The 17400-nt window shown below is 39.3% G+C and overlaps 2 protein-coding genes across 3 annotated transcripts in view; both read right to left on the reverse strand.

The window, feature by feature from the left end:
- The window catches only part of gfra4a (GDNF family receptor alpha 4a), a 181290-nt gene that overhangs the window by 68554 nt on the left and 95336 nt on the right, over positions 1-17400 (reverse strand). The window lies entirely within an intron of this gene.
- LOC122846129 (uveal autoantigen with coiled-coil domains and ankyrin repeats-like) lies at positions 4089-6226 on the reverse strand. The gene is made up of 2 exons (XM_044142910.1): positions 6080-6226; positions 4089-5988 (listed from the first exon to the last, which is right to left on the reverse strand). Exon 2 carries the CDS (start codon positions 5957-5959, stop codon positions 4661-4663), a length of 1299 nt encoding a protein of 432 aa, XP_043998845.1. The 5' UTR covers positions 5960-5988; positions 6080-6226; the 3' UTR covers positions 4089-4660.

Here is a 17400-nt window from a genome sequence, read left to right on the forward strand (position 1 = left end):
AGCAAGTCATGCATTATAAAATCCAAGATCAATTCCCCACCAGAGGAGTGGTGAAAACCGAGCCTGCAGATGTCAAAGTGCTCTTGAGGCAGTGGCGAAATCTGTATATCAGCGATGATGGGATCTTATACAGAAAAGCAGAAAATAAGTCTCAGCTAGTGTTGCCAAAAGAACATAATCTGTTAGTGTTTCAAGAATTACACAAAGAGATGGGTCATCTGGGGGTCGAAAGGACTCTGAATCTATCCGAGACAGGTTTTATTGGGTCAGAATGCAGCAGGATACAGAACATTTTGTGACCCAAGTGTGTGAGTGTCTAAAGTCAAAACGACCACAGAGAGCAGCCAGAGCACCACTGATGCCAATTGTGACAACACATCCATTCGAACTGGTTTCAATTGACTTTCTGCATCTAGAGGCCTGTAAGCAAGGCTATGAGTATATTCTGGTTATAATGGATCTCTACACTCGCTTTGCACAGGCCTACCCCACGAAAAACAAATACGCAAAAACAGTTGTGGAAAAGCTATTTGATGACTTTGCCCTTCGCTTTGGCTTCCCGGAGAAAGTCCACCACGACATGGGGAAGGAATTTGAAAACCAGTTGATGGCTCAACTGCAGAGGTGTTGTCACGTGCGAGGGTCCCACACTACCTGCTACCACCCACAGGGTAACGGACAAGTGGAGCGATTTAACAGAACCCTGCTGTCTATGCTCCGTACGCTCACAAGTGCCCAAAAGTCTGACTGGAAAAAGTCGTTATGTAAGATGGTGCACGCATATAACTGCACCTGCAGTGACACCACTGGCTTTGCTCCATATTATCTACTCTATGGGCGATCCCCACGTCTGCCGATAGATCTCCTGTTTAACATACAGCCAAATGAAACACAGCAAAGCTACGCTGAGTATGTCAAAGATTGGCAAAGCAGGATGCAGCAAGCCTACAAGATTGCAACCAAAACTGCCACCTGTGAATCGAACAGAGGAAAAAAAGGATATGACAAAAGAGTTTATGGAGCTGACCTGCAGCCGGGGTGGCGTGTGCTTGTACGCAACTTATCAGAGAGAGGAGGTCCTGGTAAGCTCAGATCCTTTTGGGAAGATAAAGTGCACATCATCACAAAGAGAAGAAGTGATATCAGCCCAGTATATGAAGTAGTACCAGAAGGAGGTGGCAAAAGACGTGTGCTGCATAGGAACCTCCTGCTCCCTTGTGACAGTCTGCCAATCGACAACCCAGAAATAGACACAAAAATGACAAAAAGGACTAAAAAGACTAAGTCGAATACATCTCCATGTCATCTTTGTCAACAAGAAGAATCTTCAGACAGTGAGAGGGATGAGGAAATGGAGCTAGTGTGCCAGTTTCCTCCTGCTCAGCACAGTGGTCAACGAGCTGTCAGCGTAAACCCAGATGCTGAACCATTTACACCAGACCTGCCTGACAAAGACAATGCACCGAAAGTGAATGAATCTCAGGCTAATTGGATGGACAACATACCAGAAGAAGAAGATGGAGGCCAAGACATGGAGCTACACCAGGATCTTCCTGAGCCATCTGCAGAAACAGCTTCTGAGGAAGAAGAGGATGCAGCTGTTCCACCACCTGCATCCAGCTACCCAAAGAGAGAGCGTCGCCGTCCGAGGATGCTGACCTATTGTGCTTTGGGTGAGCCAACCATGGTGGAATTAGACATTAAAGAACTACCTGTGAGTATGATCCCAACCTGTAAAGAACTTTGGCGACCCTGGGTAGTTCCAGGTGTTAAAGTACAGAGTTAAAGACACACTGTATATAGGTTTAAGAACTACATTCAAAAGAAAAAGACTATACATGAATTCTCAAGACAGTGTATTGACTGTGCTGTCAAGACAAAAGACTGGTATCAGAAAGAAAACTGTGGCTGAAATGAAGGTTCTGTTACACTAGAGAGATGATCTGAACATATTTAGAAGTATTTGTAACTGGACAATATCCTCTGTTAGTGGTGGACACTATTACAATAATATGTAATGTATGTATGTAATGAATGTCATGTTAAGCACCTTACTTATAACATCACTTCCAGTAAAAGGTATTTAAAATGTCATAGGACTTTTTTTTTAATGAGGAGGAGAATGTGGCCATTTTGGAATAGTCGAGGTAAATTGATACTGTTTTGTATTTATTAATACTGTTTTGTTTTTCGTTGTGTGTTATTTACTAGTGGTGTCGCAGTTTGACGTGGTTGCGGAGGGGGGTCAATATATCACTCCGCCGTTGCTAGGAAACGACGGTTGTGGAATGGAAGTGGATGTGTTCTTTTTTTTTTGTTCCAACGGCTATAAAAAAAAACGATATCGCTAACGAAGTTACTTTGTAACAATTATTAAATTAAAATGTTAATCCATTAATCCGTAATTAAAACAGACTCAATCTCCATCTCTCTTTTGATTGTTTGCCACCGTTACATAAGAATGCAAGTTATTAACTAATGAGTTAATCTAAAGTTGATTAGATTAAAACAGAAAATTATGGCTATGGTCAAAGTGCAAGAATAAATACACTGAAAAAAAAATACCTCTTTTGACGAGCGTAAAAAAATCATGGAAAGGTTTTCCACCTGATTACTTTGCTTTATTTCAGCACCATGTAATTCTGTTACTCCTATTTAAAGCAAATGTGTTAGGTCAACTTATTTTATTATGGTTATTCCAATTTAAAGCAAATGTGTTGGCTCAATTTAATTTATTAAGGTTGATTGGACCCAATGTCATTTAAAAGAGCCAGCCCAACTAATGTGCAACGCTTTGGACCAAATAATTTACTTGACCAAAATTAACGGCAATTTAGTTGAGACCAACTGTTTTTTTTTCTCCGAAGAGTTTTTGTGGCGCTAGTGACTTTTTTTGAGACAGTAGGCAGACAGGGTGAGGACTTGGCAAAGGTTGCCAGGACCAGGAGTCGAACCAGCAACGTCCACATCGAGGACTAAGGCCTCCAAACGTGCAGTGTGCTAAAACCCTGCGCCACCACAACACACTGGAGAAACCAACTTATGTTACAGTGATACCTTCACACTAATTATTAAGTTGATCCAACTCAGGAAAACTAAGTTGGCTCAACAAACATGCCTCATGCTGAAAGAAATCTATTTAATCGTGTGGAAATCCTTTCCACGTTTTAATTACTTTAATTCATACATTTTTTTTTTTAAAGTCAAAGACTTTAATAATTTTATTTAGAAAATGTCAGAGAATTTTTTTTTACAGTTCTTAAATTTTTACAGTTCTTAAATGCACTGTATCAGTCCATTTAAGAACGTTCTGTAACAGTGAAGATATTTGTTTTCTCTACCCTGCAGAGAAAACAAATATCTGCACAGTTCTATGATATATATATGTACATATATATACGTATATATATATATATATATATATATATATATATATATATATATTTAAATATATATTTTTATATATATATATATATGTATATATATGTACGTATATATATTTATATATATATATATATATATGTATATATATGTACGTATATATATTTATATATATATATATATGTATATATATGTACGTATATATATTTATATATATATATATATATATGTATATATATGTACGTATATATATTTATATATATGTACATATATATACATATATATATATGTATGTACGTATATATATATATATATATATATATAAATATATATATATTTTTTTTTTCTCTGCAGGGCAGAGAAAAACAAATATCTATAGTTTAATGTGTAACTAAAACCGCTTTGAAGTTTTCCCAGGCACACTTATGTCATATAATCTCTCGTGATCCCCTGATCTCACTAGACCCTCTTTGGAGGGAAATGAATCTGACTAAATTGAATCACTTTATCTCAACTTGAATACGTTATTCAAGTTGAGACAAAAACGATTGTCTCGCGTGATCTCACTTGTCTTCAGCACTATATCAGTCTGACTACAATGAGTCATGTTATCTCAACATGATTAAATTTTGTAAACGTGAAGTTGTTGAATTTCTTGTTTATCCAACATGATTGTGTCACGATTTTGTTTGAAACATGAAATGCTTTAGTTAAAAGTACATGATATTCTTTTGTTAATCTGATAACCCCCTAAGTTTGTTTTTTACAGTGCAAAAGTCTAAGCGGACGTTATTAGTAAATACAAGAGGCGAATAGGAACTGTCCGTCCATCCATCCATCCATCCGTCCATCCATCCATCCATCTTCTTTCGCTTCAGATCGCATAAGTTAATAAGTTAATATTCTTTCTATCTCTACCGGTTAGTGAGCGAGAAACTAAGATAAATTTAAAAGACACCAATTAGCCGAATCACTTTTTTCCCGAAGGTAGGAAAAACCGGAGCACCCGGAGAAAACCTATGTATTGAGTTTAAAAAGTGTTTCGTAGAAAAAACACAACGTCCAGGACAGGGAGGAACGCAAGTTATTAATTAATGAGTTAATCTAAAGTTGATTAGATTAACACAGAAAATTATGGCTATGGCCAAACAGCGAGAATAAATAAAAGTCTAAACGTTATTAGTTATACAAGAGGCGTATACGAACTGTCCGCCCGCCTCTAATGAGGGAACTTTAACGTTCTCCTCTCCCACCAGGTTGACCGCTATTTTTTCTGCAGTTAGATTTTCCACCCCGTCCTGCCTCCCGCTATAAATGGAGGTCTTCCAGGCTTTCCTTGGCTAGGGGGTTGTGGCTTACGCTGTGTGGTTAAATTGTCTTTAAAATCTGGCAATAATTTGCCTTCACCCAAACGCAAAGTTCTTCGATTGGAAGATACCTTTGGTTTGGGTGGCTCGAGGTTGGAAACAACTGGTGGTAAATATCTAATTTGGCTATTTTCAGTCGGTGCCTTCATGTTGTTTTCAACATCTGGTCTCACCACAGCAATGTCTTCTTTTTTCTTATTTATGGATTTTTTCAAATCCGCTTGTTCAATTCTCTTGAACAGCATCTCTCTTTTGACCTCTGACAATTGCTCAGTTAGTTGTTTTATTTGCTGTTGGTCTTTCTGCCTGTTCTCCATATGGACTTTTATCTCTGCATTTAAAGCCACGTTGTCTCTTTTAACCTGTCTCCAATCCGCCGCAGTTGGTTCAAACCTTTTTTTTTCTGTCTCAGCCTCTGTCTTTACCTTGGAGGGCGAGGGTCGTCTCTTTGCCTGCTCCTCCAAGAGCTCATTGAGCTGCCGATCTTTTTTTGTGAGCAATTCTTGAAACATCCTGCTTCGCTGCTTTTCCTTAGCGAAGGCGTCAAAATCAAGTCTGGCTTCAAACGCGATCCTTGTCCTTTCAATGGCTTCATCCCTTGGAGTTTTTGCCAGTTTCTTCGTCAGATTTTTGTTTTCATTTTCTTCCTCTATCAGTTTCTTTTCTAGTTCTCTGATAGAGGTCTCAAGAAGTTTGGACTTCTCTTTCTCTTTCTGAATTTCGTTGTTCTTCAAGCCGATCTCGTTGACTTTCTTGGACAATTCGATTTCAAGTCTTTTAATTTCATGTTCATTCTTTTCTGTCTTAAGTCTATATGCAGTGAATTGTGACGTCACTTGCCTTTTTTCTTCTACAATCTTTTCAATCTGAAGTTTGTAGTCCCTCTCCTGGTTTTTCAAAGAGTTTTGCAAATCTTTGACTTTACTTTGATAGGACTTCACCTCAGCTAACAACTGATTTCTGTGGGAAGTCCAGGTCTCTATTTCTAGTTTTAGTTTTGGAATTTTTTCATTGTTCAAATATCTGTTGTGCCTGTGAGAAATCTGTAACTCTTTAGTCAACGAATCAACTTTCTCGTTTAAAAGGTCAATTTGTTCTTGGGCTTTTTCCAGGTCCTGCTCTAGTATGTCTTCTTTGATCAAGATTGCAGATTTTTCTTTTAACCGTTGTAGAAAATCTACAAGCAATGTAACCAGTTCATCTCTGGGCATCAGTCTAATTTGAGACAGTGTCAATGAATCTGTACCAAACAACGACATTTTGATCATCCAACTAACGTATCACAAAAAGCTACGAAAAGATGTAACGATGAATCCAATACGCAAAACTACCGTCCGTGTTGCTGCTCCTCGCGATCTGCCAGTTTGATTCAGATGCAGGATATTCAAGGCTTCTGTCTCTTATGACATCATAACACTATGACATCATCAGATTCCATCAGTGGAAAAATCTAATGTATGCAATGTTGCTAGGCAACAGCAAAGCCAGCTCACTTTTGACATCATCAGATTCCATCAGCGGAAAAAATCTAATGTATGCAATGTTGCTAGGCAACAGCAAAGCCAGCTCACTTTTGACATCATCAGATTCCATCAGTGGAAAATGTAAAATTACTCCCAGTGAACCAAGAGAAGCGGTTTCGTCATACAACAAAACGCTGTCGTTAGCAGATGTCAGTTGTGCGTCAGGTTGACGGCTGTACCTGAAACGCTCAAATCAAAGATTCCTGACAGAAAGACTGTTCAAAATGTGAACTCTGTAAGGATTCAGTCTTTATTTTAAGACTAGGATGAACCCCGCCTCTCGCCCGGAACGTAGCTGGAGATGGACACCAGCAACCCTCCCGACCCCATTAGGGACGAAGGTGAACAGAAAATGGATGGAGGGATGGATGGTATTTAGGCTGGGGGAGGAATCGGGACTAGATCTCCCTTTAAAAGTAAAGAAAAAAATGTCACCTCTGCTCAGAAAGGCTCAGTGGATCTGAGGCCCTCATGCTATGAGGCACCAAAGCACTACATGACCGTGCAGCTAAGATGAAGATATTGTCCTTAAGGCAACGTGAGTTTGTGGCTGGTTCTTATTGTGAACAGTGAAGAAGAGCAAAACAAAATCCACTTTCCATCAGCCAGCCGTACTGTAGGCAGCCTTGACAAAACAGCTGTAAACCCAAAAATATCACCCAGTTAGGAGGGAAAAAAAAGAAACCGTTTTTATTCCCCCTTAAGACGAGCCAAAAACAGATTTCCCGGGCTGCTTATGTGTCGTCGGTATTTCAGATGGCTTCAATGTTGAAAATTTTTGTCATTTTTATATTCTTTTGTTATTGTTGAAGGGGATAAGTTGTAACGGAGACTAGTTTTTCGAATATGTATGAACACAGAACGGTTATCCCCGCGGGTTTTCAGAGACGGCTTCAAACGAAACCAGTGTGATGAATTTGACAAGGAAAAATTCCACCAAACAAAGTCTGCAGCCAAAACAGGCTTTTAGCAGTGAGTGAGCGGGAAGAAAACCGGCCGTCATTTTACAGCGATAACCTCTCCCCCACTTAGATCCTAAACACCAACAATCGTTCTGCCATTTCAAATCCCCCTCCCCATTACGGGATCGTAAATCCCGACATTGTCGCCTTCCGGACACAAAGAGATATATCGACTCTGTGACATCGTTCCGGACCGGCCCGAAATCATAGCAGGATACAGAATTGTGTTCCGGCCAAGACGATTAAAACCTTCATGTGACTTTCAACGGCCTTGTCTTTTCTCAAAAGTGGTTTAGTTTTAATGACAGAACATATAAAAAAAGGAGAGTTGTTGAAAAGATACAGAGTAAAGCAAAATACAGCAGAGCAAAGGGCCTAAATCTGATGCTTCTGACGAGCTAACTATCTTCTCTGGGAGAACTCCGGGATCGTGCCCAGGGGCGGTTTGGCTTGAAACGCACGAACCGAGGCACGTTGCATTTCATATCAAACAACTTACATCCTGCGTCTGATACCTCCCGAGATAAAGAACCTCAGCTGCTGATTCAACTTTGCCCCGTTTCAAGGCGCCAGTGAGAGAGAGCGTTCGATGGCAAGCGTTCTTTGAATGTTTCCATCAGCTGAGATCTGAGTGAAAGCCAGGAGGGTTCCGTTTCTCCAGAGCGACATTTCATTGCGTATTGATCCGCGTCGTCCCTGCGAGACGGAGCCGCGCTGGATAGAGGCTCATTAATCAAGCCGACGCTTGGAACGGTACACGGGGGCCGAGGCAGCAGCGCCGGCGCCTCTTCATGCCTCCGTCTCCCTCAGAAGACCCCGCGACTCACGAGAGACGTGATGTCGGCACACACCGCAATTCTCCTCTCTGATTTTACCTTTGCTTAGGCCCCTGCAGTCCCTGTGCTCATTCATTGTCTGCGAAGGATTTTCACACAAAGTTGAAGCCTGAGGAAAAAAACTAAAAGTTTACAAGTCACAGGGACCACAAAGTGGTGATAAAATTACAAATAGAAACTGCTGAAAAGTGCATTTTGGTCTGAGTTTCTTTGCAGTTATATGAAAGATCAAGATGTTGTTGACTTTCACTAGGGATGTAAGGATATATCTCACTTGTTAGATGAAAAATAAAACAGGTATTGGGTTCACAAGAAAGGGTTTGAGAGCGTTTTCTTCAGGAGTACATTTGTCATTTTCTGAAATTCTATATATTTTTTGCCTTTACAAATTGGATTTATGGTTACAAACCCGTGTTCAAATTTGACTAGTCGGTTTTTAGACTCGTCTAATTCTAAGTAGGACCAGCCTGTCAAAGAAAAGCACTGAAAATTCTCCATTTCAACGTTTCAGAAACAAATGGATGGTCCCGTGAATGGGATTAAAAGAATCTTTATTTGCTGTAGAATTACCTGTAAAGGCCTGATTTAATCTGTTCATACTTTGAAATAAAGATAATCAAAATCAAACTGTCAAGTTGCTCTAAAGTTTATTGCTAACGGGAAACTCCGCAGGAGATGCTAACATTAACGCTGTTAGAAGCTAACAGTCACCCAAAGTTGCCCGTGGGCATCTTCCAAGACAACAACAAGCATTACCATGGCAACACGTGCCATGTTTTCCTCCATATTTTGGAGAAAACCAGGAACAAAAGCAACTTGAGATGAACGTCAAAGCCCCAAATTCTTCCTAAAACAACTAAATTGACAGCTAATTTTTTAGCTAATTTTTTCAGTATAATGGAGCAAAATGGAAAAGTTGGATATGAATACAGTGGACTGATTTTTCTGTGGAAAGCAACTCCAAATTATTAGTGGAAACTTTGCTTATTTCTAAATTTCGTCAAGAGCTTGGAAAGCTACATGACACCATGTTGGTTGGCATTTACAAAGCAACCAATCCAGGATGGACATTTAATTTCCCTTGCTGCTGGTTGGCTGTACCCCAGGAGTGGAAATAAGGAACAGTGTTTATATTAGTTTCTAAGGCGGTGCTAACATGGTTTCCACTGTGCGTGTCAATGCCTATTAAGATCTGTTTGGTCTTTGAATTCCTACAATATGTAGTTATATAAGTGTCAACTCAAAAACTCAATTCCAATGTCACACATTTGAATGCCTCAGAGCAGCACATTTTTCCTTTTTAGTGGATGTAGTGGATGTCCCCCTCTCTCTCTCTGTCTCCCACACATCTAATCGAGTGAATTAGATTAGCAGTATTGGAATTATATAATCTCACACACACAGCTTTTGCTTTTTGGTTTCATTTTAATGATAAAAAAAATACATTAAGTAAAAATATTTGTTGTTGTTAATCTTGTTTGAGGCTGTTTTTCAAGACCTGTAGAGGAGCAGAGGTTACATCCCGACAAGTTAGAATTAGCACTTAGTTTTTCATGACTGTACTTGAAGTAAACACACAATAGTACCATGAGCTGATGTCATAATTCACCGTCCTGTTTTCAGCCTCCCTTGTTGCCTGTGTCCTTTTTTCTGTGTGCGTGCGCTGCTCGTTTCTTGTCATTTTTCATTCCCCCATCATTTCGCCTGCGTCTGTGACAAATCTGCTTGTTAAAAGGAATTTATAAATAGATTTAACTTGACTTCCCTCCAAAAGGTATCACTGACAAGCAGGAACATTGTTGGCTGTCACCAGCGAGGGCACTCTGAGAGCGAAGTCTGGAAACCAGCCAGGTACTTTCTGCAGCGATAAGGCCTAAGAGGAAGCAATAAAACAGTGTCAAATGTGTCGCTGCTTCAAGTCCCGGCAGCATTCAGGGTCACTGCAGCGGGAAGGAAATGGAGACTGAGATTCTGTCACTCGTCACAAACTTTTACGCACACCGGAGGTGCAGTGATGCAGCTTCTTATTCTTGTAAATCATAAATTCTATGATTTTAGTTTTTACTTTAATTTGTAAGACTATATTGGAACCTATATCTGCAATTAATTACTATATTTTAAAAGGTTGTGATTAATTAAACTTTTGAAATAATAATAATAAAGTGAACTCTGGTCTGACTGAAAACTGAGGTCTCGGTTCGGTTGAAGTTAACTGGGATGCAGTTCAAATCCATAATGTGGATGCCAAGTGGACCGGAGACTGTTTTCGAAGCAGGAAGTAGTCTATAGAGCAGGGCATTCTGGGTAAATGCAACAAAAACAAACATGCAGTACTGGTGCCAGCTACCCAAAGACAAAAGTGTAACCTTGCAGCCACTAAAATTTGACGCCACTCCATGCTTGTTTACTTTTTGTGAAGAAGAAAGTTGCGCTCAGTGTCCTCAGAGGTTTTCATGTTGTTTCTGTCTTGGTGCAGCGCCACCTCAGGCGAGGAGGTGAACAGGTTGCTCAAAGGGTTTTGGTTTGTTTGGCACAGTGCTGTGTGAAGGAGAACCAGAGCAGCTGAAAATGGAACAAAAGGTTTTTTGCAAATTTTGATCTTCAATCTAAAAGAGTCTACCACCAGGGGGCGTAGTGGAGATCCTTTTTGGCTTGTCAAAATCTTGTGTGACGACACAAGATTTTTGTTTGAATAATTTTTTGATCACTTTTTAGACTTGTGTGATCTAACAAAGTCAACTTTTGTTTACGTCTTAGTTTGAAGAAATGATTGGTTATTATTTTGTCTTATGTTTTTTGAGAGAAACACACAACATGTTGGGTGTCGAGTCAGAGGTACGTTCAGAAACAGACCATGTGTTGCCACTCTCAAGCTTTTCTTGGACTGCTTTTTTGACACCATGTATAGAGTTGCATTTCTTGTACTTTTTCCACATTCTGTCACATTACAAGCACAAATTGAAATATAATTACATATATAATACAAGTGCACTTCATAGTTTTTCTTTAAAGTTTTATCAGTAGGAAGTTGTGAAAATCCTTTATGCCTTTTCTTTGAATTCCAAAAATTGCACACCATCTTGTCTTGGTCTGTCGCATGAAATCCCAATAAAACTGTTTAAGTTTGTGGTTCGTCTGTAACAAGGAGGTGGCCCTATAACTTCTCGGAGCAATTTTTATCTGGCTTCAGCACGTCGGCCAACATGAAGCACGGTCAAGTGAAAAAGACAGAGGCTCACTCTGAAGGATCTCTATTTAAAATAGGACAACAAACTGCTGAACCACACCAAGATAATTAGTGAGGGAAAATTCACTGGGAAAGGCACAGGGTTTCGTGCTGCGCTAATTATGTTTATCTTGCTGGTATAATTACTTTAAATACCTCCTTGTTTTAAAAAGACACAGACGTATCAGGTTGCCCCGGCGCAAAAAAAAAGAAAGATTTTCTTAACATTGCGCTACAGCGGAGTGTCTCTGTTGGTAATCTCCTAGGAGAGAAGTCATTATAAAGAACTGCCATCCTGCCTGTTTGTTTGTGCCCATGTGCAGCACAATGGGGTCCTGTAATGCAGAGAGCAAGCAGAGAAACAAGACTGCAAGACTAAAATAGCTTGTTTCGCTCTTATTGATGCCTTGTCATGTTCATTCCCTTTTCCCATCTGTTTATAATACGACTATAAGAAGATTGCGTTTCGCCGTGGTATCTGACGCATCATGGCCCACTGGGTTTCAGTCCCTGAGAGTTGGACAACAAAGGAATCCCAAATCCTGCCCTCTGGAAATGTACAGATTTTACGCCTCGCAAAGCACAGCGAGGTATTTTTACGACTTGGTTTTATCGCTGTTCTCTGCCACGCGGGGTGGACCGATGAGATATGTCAGACTGAGTGCGTCTGAAATAGACGGCTTGGTAAGAAGGCAAGTGGCGGCCGATGTGGTCTTCTGAGTTTGATTTGCTCGACATGCAGAGGTCAGAAGCGACGTTTCCAAAGGGAATGTGCGCATTATTTTGTCGATATTCTGCTAATGTCAATAAAAGACCATTTCGCATTTGCGATGTTTCCATTGAATATGAAATAAAATTAAAATGAAGTGTGAATAAGGTTGTTCAATCAGTAAGTCATTAGAAAATTATGGCAACGGCAAATATAAACAGTTACATGAAATATAATCATAAGTTAGCCATAGAGCTAGTGCTAATCTATTAGCCATGAGAGGATGTCAATGTCTTATTCAGGCATTGGAGCGACAAGACCTTTATGCTAGGGAGCGGTTATATATAAGGTGTTTGGAGGAAATTGCAGTTGACAATTTTACAGAAGAGTTACGAATTCAACATGTTCGAATGACGCAACTTTTTATGAACTGTGCGATGCTGTGAGAGCTCTGATGGAGCCCGCCATTGTCCAAAAGACAAAAACAAAACAGGAAAACAAACCTTTGTCTTCCACATCCTGTCATCTTTGGCGTTTCCGCCAGTAGTAACAGCTGTCTGTTGATCATGTAACTTGTGTGATGCAAAAAACCTATTTCCATTGCAGTTCTGTGAAATACATCTATTTCAAAATGGATGAAAACTCAACTCATCCTAGCTATTTATACAAAAAAAACATGATTTAAAAAAAATCATTATTATTGGTGTGTTTCCATTAAGCAAATTAATTTTTGTAATTTAAATTTGTGCAGTTCTATGGTTAATGGAAATGCAGCTACTGAGAGAGTTTAAAGAGCAGCCCAGGTGGAATCTGAAGTAGTTATCCTCCCTCCACCTCCAGAAACAAATGGCAACAAGATCAAAATAAATAACTGTTGTTATTATCGGCCCACTTTTATTTATTGGACCGATGCCAATATGTCGGCCGATACCAATGTTGGTACCAATTATATTACGCATCCCTGATTCTAAAGTGTGCAAATTGATAAAAGAGGAAACCAAAGTTGAATTTGTTTAGGCTGTTGAATCCTTAAAGCCGTGTTCTTAAAATATCCAAACTAAAAGCTTGAATTCTTGTGAACTGTAAAAAAAAACTTCACAGGACATCTCACATTGCGTTCCTACTCTCATTGGGATTCCCTTTCAAAACGCAGCGATTGATCCCTGTTGTAGGTCTACTATCTGTGCTTCATGTCAGCCGCGAGGATATATCACATGATGTTTCCTGAGGCACCATCAGAACGCAGCCTTTGATTAAATATTTAATAATAGTTTAAACACGACTTGTGTTTTATCTAATTGACAACGACTTGTGGGAGTAGAATCACACATGTTGCTCCAGGAAAATCTCGACATTTGAGGAATATTGGCCCTGATCAACTGGTTGTCGATTTAGTTCACCATTATTGAACTAGAGTGTCTGCACTGGGCGATTAAAAAAAATAATTGCATTTTATTTTGAAGAGGCAGCACTTTTTTCTTCTTCTTTTTTTTTATTTTTTATTAAGAGATGCAAGCGAAAAGAAAAGGTTTCAGCTCATCCCGTGTTGGGAGTCAGCTGAAACTCATCCCAACATGGGGGCTTCCCACTTCAAGTTTGCCAAGTCCAAGTGAATAAAGCAAATGTATTAAGCCTATGCGTCACATCACCTTACCTTAGAATGCTAATCAGCCGGACAATGAAATATTAGGCCCTTGTGTACAACTTGTAACGGCTTATCTTAAACACAGTCACAGTGCTGAGCTGGTTATGCAAATCCACATTAACCTCAGCATAAGAAAACTCTGAGTAGCCTCTGATGCCAAAATGCCACCAGGTCCAAGGGTTCCCAGTGTGCCAGATTGCCCTGGATGACAAACCTTTATCAGTCCAGCACAAATGCTTACGTTCACTAAACCCGTTTCCAAAGTTTCAAAGAAATCTGGTGGAAATCTCCCAAAGTCTGGGTGTAGTGATGGACTAAGATCTGAACCTTCAGAGACACATAAAGACAGTTACAAAGTCGGCCTGCTATCACCTGAAGAACATTTCCAGCATTAAAGGACTAATTTAGCAATGTCTAGAGAAATTCATCCATGCTTTTATCTTAAGTGGTATTGATAACTGCAAGAGTGTCTTCACAGGTTTGCCTAACAATGAAAGTTTTTTGTTTTTCTAAAATCAGCTCCAGCTGATGGAAAACACTTCTGTTCTGAGTAAAACTAGGAGGATAGAGAACACAACTTCAGTTCTTAAGTCCTTCCACTGCCTCCCTGTATCTCAGAGTATAAACTTTAATACACTTCTGTTAGTTTGTAAATCACTGAATGGTTTAGCACCACAATACATTAAAGATCTGCTGTTATTGTATCAGCCTTCCAGAATCTCTCAAGTCTTCTGGTTCTGGTCTGAACCAGAACCAGAACCAAACGTGGAGAAGCAGCATTCAGGTTTTATGCACCACAAATCTGGAACAAACGTCTAGAAAACTGCAAAAGTTTTGAAACACTGGCAGCTCTAAACCCCTTAGAGCTGCCTTTGAATCCTATTGACTGGAAAACCGACCAACATGTCTGGTCAATGTTGGCAAACTTGACAAAATGTAAAGTCAAGTGCCAACATAATGTTGGTACTTTATGTACTGGTTTCACAGTTGGTGACTATATGATTGTGTTTGTGATATTTTATGTTTTTATGATGTAAATAACTTGGTAACTTAAATATGCTTTACAAATTTGTTTGATTAAAAATGTTCCTGACACGCCACCGGTGAACATGATTGGTTCATTTTATTTCGATGAGCCAAGACTGTTATGCCACAGACTTTCCGTAGCCCCGTACTTGTCTGGAGGCGGAGCCTCAGTATGATATTAACAGATGTCAGGTTGTGTTGGCGTCATAGTTAGGGTAGAAAGAAAGCTCAGTGGGCTCTGTGCATAACTGGGAGTGCTGCACTTGACCTTGTCTATTCCAATTACTGCTGCCCTCCAGCCGCCATCATGCCACGTGTCTGTTGTCATTGGCTTGATAAGACCATAATGTGCGCTGTAGAAAAAAAAGGATTATGAAAGGCTGTTAAATGAAATTAAAACTCAAACTTGCTGACCGGAGTGACTTTTAATCTTTCACCCTGAGTAACACTGACGTTAAGCAGAGGTGGTTCTGCTGTGGTTCTCAGAGAAGCTCCAAGGTTTTTTGTTTTATTTAGCAATGTTGGTACATTGAGGGGTTGCACAAATTAAACAACTGCTGCTTAGAATTTAACCAATAGCAAGTATATATATATATATAAGCAAGTATAAAAATTATACAAACAAACTTGACTTAATCCCAGGTATGTAATTATACAGTTCAATATTTACAAAAACTTTATTTTTTGCAATAATTTCTCTGAAAACATTGCAAAAACCTTATCTTTACGATCTGTCTACAGGCTGATGTAGAGCAACTCAGCTGGTACTAAAAATAATTAGGGACATTGAGTTGTGTGGAGGCAAAACTGTTTGAAAAACCCACGTTATTGGAAAGTGCAATAATAATAATAATAATAATAATAATAATAATAATAATAATGAATTTAATTTGTAACGCATTTTTCCTTAACAAAAATCAGAAAGTGCTTAAAATCTCAAATAGGTACCAAAACATTGATTTTTAGCACAGCAACTGTCGTACACTTTGTTTCCACTGAGTACCGATGTTAATCCTCTTGAGGTCTCATCCAGCAGGGTTGCACTGACTCCATGTGTGCTTTTACAAGATTTGTTTTTGTGTGTGTGTTTTTGGGTACTGACGGTCTGATGGGACCGGCTGCCTCCCCGCTGTCCGACCGTGACATCTGCTGCGCTCCTCCTGAGCATCTCACTAAGACCACAGGAGGAGTGATGGGCCTGGTATGATCGAGTGTAAAAATTCATAATATTTTGACAGTGTGAGGCAATATGATCACTGCTCACTCTAAAACATGGGACAGCAGGGGTCCATTTCCATCCCCTTCCTATATTTCCGTAGCCATCACTATCATCTACTGGAAAACGAAACCCAAACAAATGTTTGAAACACACCTGCATTTTTTCTGTTGTATTTGTCCTTGATTTAATGAGGATAAAAAAATATATATATACATTTTTGTATTTCAAAGAGACATAATTAAGGTAAGCTATGCTGAAATTCAAGAAAATACATCAGATGGGAGCAGTTTATTTTCCTCTGGTGGTCTTTGAAGTCAACACTGACAGGAAAGTGTTACAAAAGAGGCATCTTGATAGCTCGGGGGTCTTCAGAGGCTGACCGTGAAATCGCCACGTTCACAGTCCGAGTCTGTGAGGTGACCTTTGCTGCATGTTGTCTCGTCTCTCCCTCCATTTTTTTTCTCTGTCCACACTCTCAGCATGTTTACACCTTTTGATCTTCCTCACATTTTGCTACATTACAATCCTGAACTATAATGTGTTTAATGGGGACTTTGTGTTGTAGAACAACATAAAGTAATGTGTAATTTTGAAAAGGAAGGGAAAAAATACCTATTGAAATATGATATATGTGATGTATTGTGGCACTAAAACATAGTTTTCTCATTTGTGACAGTTTAGTTCAATGCCACTTCAAAATAAAGCTGGAAAAACTAAGCAATGATATTTTGCCAGATTGTTCAGAGAACAGAAAATATACTTAGCCGTGGTATGTAGTGATAAATATCATGATGTAAAATAGTGCATATCGTAAAATGATTTTTTCCCCCCCCTACTGCATATACAGAAGCTTAAACTTTGTAAGTCTAAGCAAAGTCGAACCCATTTTATAAAAATGTTCAAGTTGAAAGTTTGGGACCACAGTCAACATTTGCTAAAACCCGAGAATACTTGAGTCCCATTCTACAAATGCTCATAACTGCACAATTTTAATTGTTCAAACACCAAATTTACCTTACCTTGCATCAATATGAACAGTGGACACCGTCTTAGCACTACTACAGAAACTAACATCTACAGTCTTCCCAGGGTACAGCAAATCAGCACAGGAGAATATGCCACTCCTGGATTGGCTGATTTACACACACCAGCCAATAGTGTGTCAGACAGTATTGCACGTTAGTATTTCAGTTTCTAAAGTCGCATTTTCTTTACATTTTAGATATACTCTATGAAAAAATCCTCAATATAATGAGCACTGTACAAATACCTTATTAAAAGAAAGGCATGTCCCCGTGCAACAAGAGCTGGTTACGGGTCACCCTTGCCAGAATACAACAAGGGTTTTTAAAAGAAAGTTTACTTGAAATGTTTTTCCAAGTCTGGTCCAGGTTTATATGCATCAACTACCTGTACACTCTAGCAAGTTTTGCATCAAGAAAAAAAGTGCTCAAAGAATACCCATTTTTAGAGCTCCAAAACAATTATACATATATAAATGAAATC

The sequence above is a fragment of the Gambusia affinis genome, linkage group LG16 (genome assembly GCF_019740435.1).
Source record: "Gambusia affinis linkage group LG16, SWU_Gaff_1.0, whole genome shotgun sequence".
Lineage (NCBI taxonomy): Eukaryota > Metazoa > Chordata > Actinopteri > Cyprinodontiformes > Poeciliidae > Gambusia > Gambusia affinis.

What these genes read in the sequence shown, in the direction of transcription:
- LOC122846129 (XM_044142910.1), bottom strand. Translation starts at nt 5,959, where the DNA reads ATGCCCAGAGATGAACTGGTTACATTGCTTGTAGATTTTCTACAACGG.